Source organism: Montipora capricornis, chromosome 1, assembly GCF_036669925.1.
Source record: "Montipora capricornis isolate CH-2021 chromosome 1, ASM3666992v2, whole genome shotgun sequence".
Lineage (NCBI taxonomy): Eukaryota > Metazoa > Cnidaria > Anthozoa > Scleractinia > Acroporidae > Montipora > Montipora capricornis.
In genome coordinates this window covers 42522877-42537876 of record NC_090883.1, presented here as the reverse complement: position 1 = coordinate 42537876, position 15000 = coordinate 42522877, and the positions used below count along the sequence as shown (strand labels likewise).

The window sequence follows — 15000 nt, the reverse complement described above, 5'->3', positions numbered from 1 at the left end:
TTCTCGTTTGTTCTTGCTTCTGATGCCGCCTCAGCTGTCACCTCTCAACACCAGACCATGTCCGCCGTCCATTGAATTTGTTCTGGATGCCTTTTTGCCTTTATCACCACAAGTCCCTCAGGCCTTCAGCACTATTATTCCATTCAGGTGGCAACACATGGATCCTGTGTGATATTTTCCTTCATTTTTGCTCATTTGTTGATCATATTTTCTTTCAATTTGCTTGGCTAATTTACCAGTAAATGTTTCTTTTATGATACTTTTTGACCTTTCAATTTTATATCATTGTTGGTATTTGCCTGTCTGGTCTTGTGTCTATGTTCTAAATTGAATTCACAACCAGGTTTTGGCCTCGGATTCTAACATTTTTGCCAGAGTCTTTCAGATCTTGTTTCTTCTTGCTTCTGATGCCATCCAAGCGTTTATTTCATACCAAGATGTTATCACCTGAATCTACTTCAAATTACCAAGGTTTTCGCCAACGCAAGGATAACCAGGCTTAGTTAACATTACCAATAATATTATTATTCTTACATACGGTGTATGCTATGCTGTATGCTTTCACATTTTCACACTTAAAGATAATGCAAGTCATCTAGACATACCGATTCTCCAAATTGTAACTCAGATACTTTCTACCTGCCAGGGCGTGATTGCCTCTCTCTTCAGGGTTTGTGTGACTGCAGTGTCCTGGAAGACTATGTTCCCTTTTCTTTCCCCACAGGGGTTTTTTCGGGATTTTCTTAGCAGGCGGCCAGACTAATCACTGCCCTTCATGCAGGGTGCAACATGAACATTGAAGCACTTTTGAACAACACCAATTGGTTCACCTAGACAAGCTGACTCTCAGTCGCTTGCTTTACATTCTCTCTTTGTTATACCCATGTCGGAATATGGTCCAGGCGGCCAGGCTACCCCATACAATCCCTTTCATTCAGAAGTCATTCTTGGCTGTTTTCCCGTATGCTGCTTCTGTCATGTCGCTTCGCGACTACGCCCAATACGGAATATATTTTCTCCCAACTATTCAGTTGGGACTGAATAAATAAGTGTATAAATACAGAAAGCGATAATATGATACGTCACATTAAGAAGATGTGTTGAGATGCGTAAGACAGAGCTTGAGGGAAGGTGTAGGTGTCACTTTTCAATCCTTTTGGTGGGGGGGGGGGGTAGATAGCTGCTTACCTAGGTAAAATAAGAATCACCAAATTAACCTAAGAAAAACGGATTTAGGCCTGAGACTGGATTTGACCAACAACATTAAACCACAACCTCGTTCCCAGGGTCTCTTATGGTGACCCTGGGAGCGAATTTGCATTAAACCACTGTTAGATCTCATTCTTCGCTCGGTTAGCATGGACTCCAAAGAGACTAAAACTAGGAAGCACTTAATCCTGTATAATCCTGGGAAAAACCAGATATTTTCGCGGTGCCAATGGTCAAGATTCACAAGGTAGCTTTTAATGTTCCTTGGCAACGAGCCAAGCGTATTTCGCCGAAGGGCTTGTTTCAGTCATTGTTTGAGCTACATTGCGTGGTATTCATTTTCATTCATTTAGTTTAACTGCCAAAAATTTTTGACTGTATCTTCACGACTGTGTGCTTGAATCTGAAAAAAGCTGTAAAATCCCAGAATGCAAGCCATTTTCATTTCATCCCAGCTTAAACTTCACAACCGAGTATTCACTCGGACGGAATCGGTGTCGGAGGCGTAAGCGGAGTGGTAAGAGCGCTCATGATCTAGTGAAAACCAAAACTCGGAGTCGTAAAACGGGCGGAGTCATAAAGTCGACGGGATCGGAATCCGAAGAATCAGAACGGTTCAGTGAAAACAAGATCGTCAGAGTCCGAAGCAGAAGCGAAAGAACAAGCCAATCACAATATACGGGTTCAGGCTCTTCGATTACTGTCGGGCATGGAGGCTGTAAGACTTTTCCCCTTGTAATATATAGGACATGCAAGTCTTGCAAAATTTTGAAAAATAAGAACATGAAAAAGAATACTTGGCAGGAGGTGGCCAAACAAGCTGGGTTAAACCAGGTATCTGATGAAAGAAACCAGAAGTATATACGAAGGACTGATTTGAGGTGGTTTTTTTTTTTGGCTGTCCCCGCTGCGCCACGTTCGGCGTTCGCAACCAAGAATGACACTCGGAGATCAGTAATTACTGATATCGCTTACCTGACAGTTAGTACTATTTAAAGGTCCGTAAGCATGTCACGGCGGTCCGTTTCTTTTCCTTTCTCGTACAAAATTGGAAAATGCATACAACCAAACTAAAATTTTAAAACGTTCAAAAATTTTAAATTGTTCAAATAGGAACACTGAAAGAGTATCAGACGTCTCTATTTGTAACATGTCTATCCTCAATAACCTTCTGAATGGAAAAGTCGACGATTTTCTTCTATATACCGCTAACGAGCAACTCTAAACCATGTCACTGGATTCTTACTGGAAGAGTGCATTGGAGAAAAAATTGAGTGCGGTATTGAATTGCTATAATCGGTGGCTTAACCTTCTGAAAACTCAGGCAGTTAAAACATTCTGAGCTTTTACAAATGTAAATAAAGACAACTTTGAAAATTTATCATATTACAAGAATTTTTTTTTTTAAACATGAAATAACCTCTCATTAAGACTTATTGGCCCAAGAATAATCCTGAGCGCGTTAACCCATTTCCTTTGATAAAACGAGAATTTAATAAGCGCTGATCCGAAGTCAAGTTAAAATGGCAATTAATTCTTTTCGGTATCTTTTTTAATATCCCACGAATTAATTTTGTAGAGAAAGAGCAAGCTGGCAAACTAATTTGAGTACTTTCTACCCTTGAGCGATGTAGTCGTTCATGGCGCCAGAGCGGCAATTTTCCCGCCGAAATCAACGCGGATGTCATTGATGGCAGCATGAAGGCGACAGCGGCTTCTTTTGTTGTAGGTGAATTCAAAGAAAACTACCCAGAAGAGCAAGTGCTTTTGATTTTTTCACCATGAATTTATGTTTATTTTTATCGATAAATTCTTGTATGATTTAAATTACAATACGCAGGACAGTAGTTTCCTCAAATATGAAAATTTTAAAAAGAGCTTCTTTCTGGTCCAAAAGAACAAAACGAAAAAATTTAATTGTTGTGGACAAACTTAAGAGTTTTAATATTCATGAGAGAAGCTGTCGAATTTTCGATCCTGTCTTCTGCTTTAAGATGATTTTCCGGCAATCATGCCGAGGCTTTAAGAGCATAAATTCATTGCTTCTCGCATCTAAAAGGAGTACACTTCGTCTCGGAAGCGTTTATGAGGAAATTCTGTATCCGAGTAGAATGCTAATATTGTTTACTTTTATTTTTGGCATTAAAAGTTCCTATTCAAAAAAGGCGCCAGACCGGCTGTCAAAGACAAAGCCCGTGTCACTGAGGAAAAATTGTCGCAGTTTTTATGTGGCTAGCCCAGTTCTCAAGATTAGATCACCGTGTAGTGTGCCATTAGCTCGATCTTAACCTTCGACCGCTACAACCGCTTTGCGGATGAAATTAAATTTCAGGCCAAGTCAGGCTTTCTAAAAGACACTCTAATTTATGTATTTGGAGATTTCGTTTTTATTGTGTCTTATTTCGTCCAGAAATTTCTAAGATCACTCAAGGACAAAACGACATCGCCTGCCAATCGTCGAGGAATCTTGTAGAGGACTTTGGGAGCTACTGGCTGCACGAGTCATGTGTTCACATTGTCGTTATCTGTATACCAAAGGGACGGCTCAATTGTTTGCAGGTTGTTAAAGAATGCGTATAGAGGACGTGAAGAATAAGGTCCCTCTACTCTTAGTGGTGTTAATCACACTCCCCACTGGGTCAGGTTAGTGACTTTTAGGGTTGAGGTACGTTAGCCAGCAACAAATTTATTAACGTTGAAACCGCTGCGCGATGCGCTTGGAACCACTGGTCCTTCCTAATCAACCAGATATCCGTATGTAATACTTACAAACGCGCACTTAGATGGGAGTAAATAAAAAACGAAAGCAATATTATTTTGTTTCTATAACCTTTTCCTGAATAGCTGCATCACCATTGGAATAATTTCTTTTTAAAGTAACTTTCTCGTTCTTTTTTGGTAAAAGCTAAATGTTTTACTATTTCAGATTAGCTAACTTAGCGCGTTTATAAGTGGAAAGGAACATGAAACACCAACTCGTGCGTTTTTTGACTTATTCACCTAATTTAAACTGCGCCTCTCCAAATAACAGAACCACAAATTAAGGAGCCAAACCAATTTTTGTTGACGAGTTAACACTTGTTTAAACCGGGCTCGTTTTGCAAATGATATGTCAGAAATCCCTGTGTTATTAAGATAAGAGCTTTGTTTTTTTGCAGGTTTTATATATAAATAAACCCATTCAGTTTCGCCAACAAAAAATAGAGAGAATACCTGTGTTTTTTTTTTGCGATCACTTTTTAAATTCGGGTGAACAGGTTAACTTAATTTTTAAATAAGAATCGATTCCATGCTTAGTAATTTTCAGTTATTTGGACCAACACCGTTATTCGGATTCTCTGCTTTTCTATCGCAAGTGCAGGTCGGACAGAATATGGCGAATGAAAATGACGCGGGTGAAAAAATGTCGTATGGAATAAACTGAATGGAAAGCATATTCTCTCTTTAATTTCGAATAATTACGACTTGTATATGGGCTTAAATAAACGTTATCTATTTTTTTTGCGCGAGATAATAGATCGAGTTCGAGCTTTGAATAAACACACTCGGGGGAGTCAGTCAAAAAGCGCCCGTCACACTGTCTCAAAAATTCTCATTAGTTTACTCTGACAGTGGCCATAATTGCACGTTTTCGGAGACTGAAAACTAAAGAGGGTGGTTTCATAAACACTTAGGCGGTCTGAATTAAAACAGCTGACATATTTCGATATTAAATTCTATTTGAAGTCAACTTGATAGACGCGGAAATTAGGGGATATTTACATTTTAGCCACTGAATTTCGAGTATATTCAATTGGTCTTCATTTGCCGGGATCAACAAATTAGTTCCTAACAACTCTCAATGAGCTGGTTTCAAGGCTAATCTTTCCATTTTTTGAAGCCTATTCAAAGGAGTTCGTTTTATTTGGTGCTTCTTCTTGACACATGTTTTGCATTGTATGTGATCAGATGAAAACGATAAATACACAAAGTGCAAAATACATATGTAAAAAGTCGTTTGCTTGCTTAAATTATTTTTGTTATTTTACGCCCACGAGTCTACAGCCGTGTCATGTAAAGTGGTTGGCAGGCCTGCTTTGCAAGCAAAGAATGGTGAACTGAAGCAGTGATGAACGACTGTTGCATGCATGAGTTATCTTCATGATACTAGTAAAATTTCTTTATTTAGCGTGGTTCAGTTTTACTGATGTCGACAGAAAATGGACTAAAATGCACGTGCAACACTGCCTTTTCTCCCCCAAATAGGATTATTTTGTAACTTCTCTGTCATCAGAGCATTTGCACGCACCTTAAGCCGCACGCGCAGTGCATTCTGGTTTCTCGGCTTCAGTTTACTGTCCAAATGCCTCATTTTTAAATATAAAAAGCGATCGATTTTGCATTTCTGCGCTTGAATACCTTTAAGCGGTTTTTTTTATTACCCATTCGCTGTTCGTAAAAGTACGTACCTAAACCAAATAATTAAGCACGCATTGGAATAAAAGCTATTCAAAGCTAAACAAATTAATGGTCTATTTACGCACGATAATGTTTTAAACTTGTAACTAATGGAAACAGAAAACGTTATCCAAATTCTTGGTATTAAATTTCCATCTCTGTTGCTCACAAGGGTGGCTTTACCGAGGCTGCCGAGTAGTATATTTGCTTTTCTTTGGTTGGGGGTGGTGCGCTCTCGCGAAAATATCTTTTCATGCAAAAAGCAACTACCTAATACTGTATCATGAAAAATAAACTATGCGGACTTATATGTGCCCGTATATGTATGTGTGTTTATGTCCGAACTAAGCAATTATTGGATGAGGTTGAGCATGATAGCGAGAATTATCAAGGCCGAGGTTTGTGTTATCTGCCGAAGCCGAAGGCTGAGGCGGATAACACAAACCGAGGCCTTGATAATTTCGCTGTCATGCTCAACCTCATCCAATAATTGTTTTATTATACAATCATAAATGTAGAAGCGTTGAGACATTTCACAGAACAACAACAAAGTAAGCCACGCAATGACACGTTTCAGTGTAAACATCTTTATTAATGACAGCCGTGAATTACATGTAAAGCGGAATTCAAAAGGTTTACAGAAAGGATTTAAGCCTAAAAGATCTGAAAACGTTTCAGGAAAAACTGAATCGAACTGAAACTTTAGAACAAAATTCTAAAGTTAAGTTGTATGGTCTTGTACGGAAAAATCTTCCCGATATCGAGATGTAAACAAAACTTCATTGTCTGCAAAAACGCGTCATACCTACATGCATAAATGCCAGTGTCTGTAGATGTGACGCGATGACACAGCGCCATCTAGAATTAGCTGGGTGCTTTTAGCCAATCAAAATTGAGATAGCATCAGCATTGTATAATAAACACTGTTATTCTCATGCAGTTTATCAGCGCTAATTGTGCTGTGGCAGTCAGTGGCTGACACCATTTTGCAAACTTGCAATTGCGAGGTACAGGGACTAAACCAGGAGCCCATTACCTGGAGCTCCATCTGCACTGCACGCTTGAGTCTACCCTTTCCTGTATCTTTCTATTTTTAAAACTACTGTATTTTGATGTATGTAACGTAGTTCACATATGTCACATACGTATGTGACGTAATAAAAGGCTGACCATAGGTCCCTTATGATTGGCTATTGTGAAAATACCCACTAAAGCTCCCCTGCGAGGTGCTTTTAAAAATAGAAAGACACGGGAGAAGGTTGACTCAGAGAGTTAATATGGAAGATGGAGGCGCCGCGTAATGGGCTCCTGAATCAAACCCATCTTCAGCAACTTCCAGTTCCCGTCATCTCGCGCCAGACTCCCAGCCTCCGAGGGAGGAACTAAATATTTTGAGCAGCACCCGATACAACGTTTGGTAATGTATTATATTTCGACTGGCCAAACCGGTCTTCTTCTTCTTCTTCACATTTCATTACTTCTATGTACATACATATATAGTAAATGGATTTTGACGCCATACCGGAAAAAATGTGATAAAATATGGCAGTTAAAACTAATTTCAATTCAAATACCAAAAGAACAGAAGAGACTGGAAATAATAAACTGACATCTAATATGTTTCTTCGCGGATATTTAGGCCGTTGAGATCAATTGTCCTGCCATTTGAAATTAAAAAGGCTTCCCTGGCCATACGGATCGAGTCTCTATTGGAAAATATTTTGTCGATAGGAATTAATTGCCTGTCGTTAGAAATGTTGTGCGGAGAAGAGAGAAAATGTTCTGCGACTGCAGTGGGTTTGGATTAATTCTTTTTTTAAAAATAATAAAAAAAATTGCTAGTTTCCTCAAATTATGCCAAAAATTATGAAAACACAATCTATAAAAGCCTACCCCTGGCAAACCACTGGTTAGGTAATAACCTAATAATAAATAAACACCAAAATAAATGAATAAATAATAAGGGTAGATCGATAACCAATGTTAATGCATGTTCTTTTTCAGCCAACATTTTCTGCTTCTGTAATTCACCGTCGTGTCTAGGAGCCGTCTGTGAATCAAGTCAGCGGTGTTTCACCCGACTGGTGAAGAACGCAAGTGCTGATGGGAACCTTTCGACAAGTATTGTGTATGGATGCTCTGAAGCCTTGAATTCAACTGGCAGCTGTTTAAAGTCTGCACTGGTTATATGCTGTGATACGCAATTGTGCAATATGCCAAACATGCTACGAAGTGAGTATTTTAAGCTTCGGTAATACGAGTAACAAAAACGTCAACTTGTCTCGCAAAATTGCTGCGAAATTAGTCGAAAAGCGATGTTGCGCGTTTTACATTTCACAAACGAGTATGGATCAATTTTAGGAGATCGCCCTAAGTTCCGGATCCTATGAGTGTGAATAGTAAAGAGCTACAAAGAGTGGAAGATTTTAAGCTGCTAGGCGTGTGCTTACAGAATGATCTTAAATGGAATAATTATATATACAATATTCTTCGTGAAAGCTGGCCAAAGGATATATTTCTTAAGGGCTTGTGGGAAAGTCTGCCAAAGGAAATAGGTCTTACAACTTATCTGACAAAGATTCGGCCTCGGATAGACCCAAGACTCTGGGAAACTCCATGTAGGAGAAAATGCACTTTAGGATTTCACAAATCCCATAATACGGTTCATTTTGGGGGGTTATTTGCATTAAAACAATGGATATCCAGTTTACTGAAGCATGATACAGTCCCAAGAGTAAATGATTTGTATTGTTTTTATGCAAAGAGCCCCACAAAAAGTGTTGCATTTCAGGAATAGGAAAGTAGCGAATAGCCAAAAGTTGGCTATTTGAGCCTTCTCACTCTTCGTGCTAACATGAATGTAACAATTAGCAGGGGCACCCAACGAATCTGTTCCTCACATTATCTGTTCCCCATATATAGGAATCTTGCTGGCTGGCAAAAATACGGGTGTTTCGATGAGCTGGCTGGGAAATTTTGTTATTGATAGAGGTTTTGCCTGGGAATTACTGACTTTTTCTAGCATTTAAAAATCTCTAGAAACTCTGAAGACTGAGGACGACTAAAAAAAAAAAAAAAAAAACCCTTCCCTCTCCCAGAGAGTAGTCACAAACATACGACGGTTGGTCAGAGTGATTGCGCTTGCGGAAAAAACCTGTTTTGTCCCGGTTTTGTCGCTTTTGTTCGTTCGTTTTGGATCGAGGGATTTGAAAGCGCGCGGAATTTCTGGCTGAGAAATAAATTTGATCAGCTGGCTGGGAAACCAAACAATTTTATCTAGCTGGCTGGGAAATTTCTTGTGTGTCTTGCTGGGAAAAAGGAACAGATAATGTTTTCCCAGCAACACTGAAAAACACCTGAAAATGCCTTAATAACATTTATTTTCATTAACTGGGGTATAATAATACATTTTACAACAAATTGGTCGTTGGATGCCCCTGAATTAGAGACGCTTTTGATTTTTCTTCACGAAAACCAATAAGAAGACACTTTGTTTCAGGGTTAAAGCGCCCCTGTGATCAAAAAAATCACTTCCTTTTGAAAGTGTGTTTGCTAAAAAATTTTGAGCTTTGACTTTTATCCAAAAGCCGCTTACTTTGAGTGTAAGTTTTGGATTTCACGGTCCGCCATTACCCACGTTCAAAACTGACTGATTGGACTTCAGAGGGTTGGAACAAAGGCTCACTAGCTTAAATTTTAGCCTTTGGATGCAGCTTATTATATATGCAAAACGCGAGTTTAAAAGCCTGAAAGCCCAAACCTCCCGTGCTGCATATTAATTCTGCGGCGTACACACGGAAGGAATGTATTGTAAAAACCCAATATTTCGAAAGGCTCTGCCTTTTTTTATCAGGGTTTTTGCAAGCGAAAAAAAAAAAACGCTGCTGAAGAAAAGCAGTGCCTTTCGAAATATTGGCTTTTTCCAATATATTATTTCACCGTTATATCAGCCTTGCTCTTTTTAGCTTACTATATATAAAATTGCTATTCGCATCAGGTTTTCACAACACATTTTAAAGTTAACCTCGACTTCAGCATTTTTATGCTGAGACTGATCAAAGTGAAGACTTTTAATGCTGTTGTTAATTTCAGAGAGAGCCTCTCTTCTGGCAAGAAGATACTCGATGGCTACCACGCATGCACCAATGATTAGGGAAAAAGCTGGGTGCAAGTGTGCATCTTTGTCGCCCGCAATGCGGGTGGCCAGCGTAGCTGCACCTTCTGTATTAATTCTGACAGTTATTTTGTCATCGTTTGCAATGTGCCACAAGATGTCGCGTTACCATAAACGTAACAACATTACGAAGGAGATTGAAAGCAATGCAGTTAGCATGTCACTTCCCTTCACACCACTTGAAAGCTCTATGGGGGACTCAGATGTTCCGGCAACTTTCACAGCAGGAAAGCAAAGTACGGGGTCTTGTAGTTATCACACATTAATTACCAGTCCTAACAGCGTGTGAGATGAAACGAACGCTGGAAGGTCTTATTGAAATATTTTAAAGGCAGAAAATACAAACTTTTTAAAACAGATCATTTAAAACAAAGGGTGTTCTTTGAGCATGAACAATTTTAAAAGGCAACACACTGTTCTAGAATTATTTTTGCCCTTTATTAGAGTGGTTTTCAATTGAGTGTCGAAAGTAATTAGATAATTACTTTGGTTTTGCATTACTTCACCCAGTGATTGGTTCAAAGTTCTCGCGCCACTTTTTCAACAATCAGAAGTGAAACCAAAACCAATCGTAGCTCGCGCGTGCACATTTTCCCGCGCTTTGTGTCGGCTACGTGTAATTACTTCGAGTTTTGATTGGTTTACTGGATTGTGTCCGTCCTTTTTGATTGGCCAAAGTTATTACTATGGTTTTGGTTTTACGACACTCATTTCAAAACCGCTCTAACGGTAAGAATTGATTGAAATGGATTACTGAGACAGCACAGTGAAGCTAACACAGATCAGATCTTGAACGTGGACTTAAACAAGAAAATCTGTTGGGACAGATATGTAAAAAGAAACAAACAAATAACACAGAGAAGTGCAAAAAAAAAACATACATGCAAACGGTCCAAAGCACATAACAAATTAAAGCGGCCCACAGACTTGACTGTCCGTAAAATTAGCATTCTTATCAGATATTAGACCAGTCTGCCTGTGAATATGGAACTGGATCCTGCATAGGCCCTTCGGACATCCAGGTCCCAAATACATTTTATTTAATCGTTTATTCTGAGTCCGAAACTCCCAAATACGATTTCACTGAATTCTTAAACAAATCCCTAAGAAAACTAGAGGAAACGACCGTTGGGTTGCAAATAGCACAAGCGAGTCTAATCGTGATTTGACTGCTGTATCTTTGTCAGCAATTGAGGGCTGTATGTTACATAATTTATGGTTAATGCGATTTCCCTTGATAAATAAAGATTATCGTATAATTGAAATTTCGCACCTAAATATACTGGCAATCGCAACTGTAGAGTGTCCAGCGTTTCAACTCTTGCTGCCCCCCTTTGAATTCAAATATAGTGCAATGCGAAGAGGGGGGGGGGGGGCCGTGACCCGATCTACCTTGAAGCTTTTTGAAGGAAATAGCGCTTGCTGGCACCGAAGGCGGGGAATTTTACGCGGGTAAATTCAGTGCTGGTTGGTCAAAAACAAGTTGTGTCGCGATTCTTCCAACCAATCACAATGCGCAAATGACAAGTTAATAATTATACGTCGATACGGCGACGTTTAAGAACGATCTCTGGCGAAATAAATTCGTTTGGTCCAACATGGACGGATACAACGAGGGAGAGCCATTTATATTTATATGTCGCAATAGAGACGCATCGACAAGAGTGCATTAAATAATATTTTTACTTTAGATCCCTACATTTCGGAAACTTTGTAGCTATCCCATAAAATTACATTTGACTTTTAAATGCAAGGCACACCAGGATAGTCAAAACAATATGTGAAAACACCTGAAAATTAAATTAAGAATCTTTTTTGCTCAGGAGTTCAAACTTTTTACCAATCGACGCATGGCCTTGAGTCATAATCAGCATTTTTTTTCATCCCCCAGAAATTTGTAATTGTATCTAACGATGACTTTCATGAAAGAAAATTCCAAGGGAAACAAAAACGCTGCTTGGTCAATTCGACGGGTTTTGTTTTTCACGACAGGAACGGAATTAATTTTCTACCAGAAGATTTTTTTAACCTCTTTATTCGTCATGGAGGTTGATAATTGGCGACAGGAAGCTGATGAAGTATACCATCCTTAGTTTGCGAACTCAAATTGACTTCGAATAATGTGTTCTTTTTCATAATCTGGGCCGAAGGTGTTAGGTTTTGAAAATGCGCTGGCACGCACCGTGCAACACATATGGCTTTGCGTAGTTTTCAAAACAACCGTAACACCTGCACTCTTGTCTATCGAGAGCCTGGGGAAGGGGTAGGGAATAAATTTCGTCGCTGTTAAAAAGAGCAGTAATATTTCAGTTTAAATAGTATATTCGCCTTTCATTATAAACGGAATGTATAGGCAAACGCGAAAAAACTACCAGGATGTCGTGGTGCCATCTAAGATATAACATCGTGCTATGTTCTCTACCAACGTACCCCTCCCCACCTGGCCCCCAACCTTTCCTCGCGTCTCATACAGGGCTAACCAATATAGATTGAATAGTTTGGCATAGTTTATTTGTCGGCAACCACCAAAGAGATAAGAACAAGCGACATATTGCGGGGAAGCTTTGAGATGGTGGGTCATGCACGGCACTTACTGATTTTAAAAATGTGTTGAATGTACGTTCCAAGTGATTCCGAAGAGAAAGGTAAGCAGATGATTGATTGTTTTAATGGTGGTTCCAGCATTGAGAGTGTTGAAGCGGCTTATTCATGCCCAGATGATTCATGAAACCAATTTTCTGACGATAAAATATCTTCGAATTGGTCACCCACAAAATTGATTCAATTTAACGCGAGAGTCAGTTTTACCGCACGCTGAATTAAACAAGACGCAGCCATCATCTCGAGCGTAATTCATTTTGTAGCGTTTAATATCGATCTGGTCATTGAAATGTATTGACATAATCTTATTCGCGCGAGATTAGCTTCTCATAGACTCATACCTGCATTTAAATTTATCATGACACAATAACTGGGAAAACTCAACAAAAATACTTTAAAAGCACTTTAATTTTACTTTTCATCGATGCCCGTGGCTTATCAGAAATCATTAAGCTCCTTCGTGCATTTTAGAGAACACTGTCGAAAGCTTAAGGGTGGAAATCCGCACATTTAGTAAGTCCTCACGGATAGCCAATGACGAATTCCTTAGCCCACTTCTCATTTACCAGCTGGTTTTGCGAAAAAGCTTTTCTTACCCATTTCTGTAGCTCAGTGGTATTAATATTTTGCAAAAAAAAACTCTATCGGGAATCAGATTCTTGTTGGCGATTAATATTTCATTTTCCCAATGAACGAAACATTCATGAAGAATACATGCAAATGAATATTCATGTTAAGCTCGTTTTGTTTGGGATTAGATAAAGTCATCTACCTTTATAGATCTGCTTTTAAGGCGTATCTTTCTTGAGGGTCCACTTTATATAATTTCGATACCGTGTAAGACAGTGAAAAACAAAATCAATACGTATAGGTTATTGACCAAGCGTGAGGTCAAGATCGCTCAGGTACCCAACCACAGAGTGGGATGTGGTTCTAGTCATATAATAATTTGCGTTATTTTGTTTTAGTTCATAACTATGCGCTGTAAAAATACATACCAATTTCTTTCCAATTTGAATAATTGTTTTTTAACAGTAAGTGTTATCAATTGAATAAATCGATTCCTATTTCGTTTTTCTATAAACAATATTGCAAATATATGCGTCAATTGATAGGAAATCCACGAAAACTGTTAGAATTGGTTGCTATGACTACGTATGAGTGTTCAGAGTTGACGTCATATTGGTGCCAATCAGCGAAAATATTGATTTTCGATCGGTGCTCAGTGTATGTTCTTCCCAGCGGAGTTATTCATAAAACACTCCACTCAATTATTACAGAATACATACAAAAAGTTTCGGGATCTGGCAGTGTTTCACTGTGATGATAGTTCAAGATTGGAAGTAGTTGCGACAAAACGCTAAGGTAAAATACAAGAATTGTTATCCGAAGAATCCCTTTTACTTAGTGAATTAGGTCCTCTTCTTTGGACAATACGCTCTAACTTGTAAACTTATCTTGCAAAATCGCGGAAGGATCGCCGCCAAAGTAGGGTTTTCCTGACCAATTATCGGCGGATCCTCCATTCTTTTAACAATGAAACAACTCGACGATCTTGTTTGCCGAGATAATTCAGTAGCAAAAACAGGCAGTTAGACCAGAGAAAAAACTAAAAAGAATCCTGTGTTGCTTTTGTTTTATCTTTGTTTTGTACGGTCAAGGTAATATTTTTAATTTCATAATGCGTCACGATATTTTCCTCGAAAAAGAGAAAAGCGCTAATGCAAGCACTCGTCCAAATGGATCTTTATATTTTTATCACATTTCCAGTAATTGCAAGAAAGCAACATTAAATATTCCAAACATATACCGGCGGAGACAACGTACATTCAATAATCCATCCTTTGCAGTGTTTTAATTCGTACAAATAAAGAAGAAAGACATTAGCATGCTGGCCCGTCAGCCACTCTTTTTCTTGCCAAATAAACAAAACAAGTTTCAACATAATTTTCGTTTAACTTGACTTTCTTTTCTTTTTAAACAAAGGAAACACAATCCCATTATCTAGAGTGCAGTTTTCAATGGGAAAACAGCTTTAAGTGCTTTTAATAAGGTCGTAGCTCTTAGAAACTGAATTGAAGTTTTGCTTTACATGTAAAATTATGAGGGGGAAATTTGAGTTTCAATTGTTGATTTTGTTATCAAGTGTTGTTAATCAACTACTTGCAGTTCGGCTTTCCTTTCTTTTTTTTTCAAGCTAATTTATACAAATTATTAAAGCAAGTTGCATAGGAAACTTATTGGCAGAAGCCTCTTCACGTCACTTTAAACTCTAACATTTTTTAATATATCATTGTATTTTAACGAACAAAATCCAACTCAGACAGAGACTGTCAAATTTCTTCAGACCTTCTTACTTAATGCCACTCATAAATTTACAGGAGAACATTAAAATCTCTTTGAAGACCTTGAAGACCTTTGCATAGTACGTTTTGAAGCCCTCTGTCGACCGGCTACGGCTTACTTTTAAACCCTGGAGCTTGAGGCGAGTGTTAAGTTTTTGTCGCTGGTCTTAGCAGGTGGACTACTCTCTGGCATCATGGTTATTGCTGGCATTGTTTACATGTTCTGCATCGACA

The 15000-nt window shown here is 38.7% G+C and overlaps 1 protein-coding gene and 1 long non-coding RNA gene across 2 annotated transcripts in view; both read left to right on the top strand.

Annotated features, from left to right (window-relative positions):
• The first annotated feature begins 3409 nt into the window (after window positions 1-3409).
• Window positions 3410-11086, top strand: LOC138044901 (uncharacterized). The gene is made up of 3 exons (XM_068891290.1): window positions 3410-3852; window positions 7651-7878; window positions 9739-11086. Exons 1-3 carry the CDS (start codon window positions 3780-3782, stop codon window positions 10107-10109), a joined length of 672 nt encoding a protein of 223 aa, XP_068747391.1. The 5' UTR covers window positions 3410-3779; the 3' UTR covers window positions 10110-11086.
• A 2551-nt stretch (window positions 11087-13637) lies between these two features.
• LOC138044893 (uncharacterized) overlaps window positions 13638-15000 on the top strand; it is a 2025-nt gene continuing 662 nt past the window's right edge. Inside the window, exons 1-2 of the long non-coding RNA XR_011131524.1 lie at window positions 13638-13786; window positions 14803-15000. The exon at window positions 14803-15000 is cut by the window's right edge and continues 662 nt beyond it. This is a non-coding gene — a long non-coding RNA (uncharacterized lncRNA). The remainder of the gene's footprint in view (window positions 13787-14802) is intronic.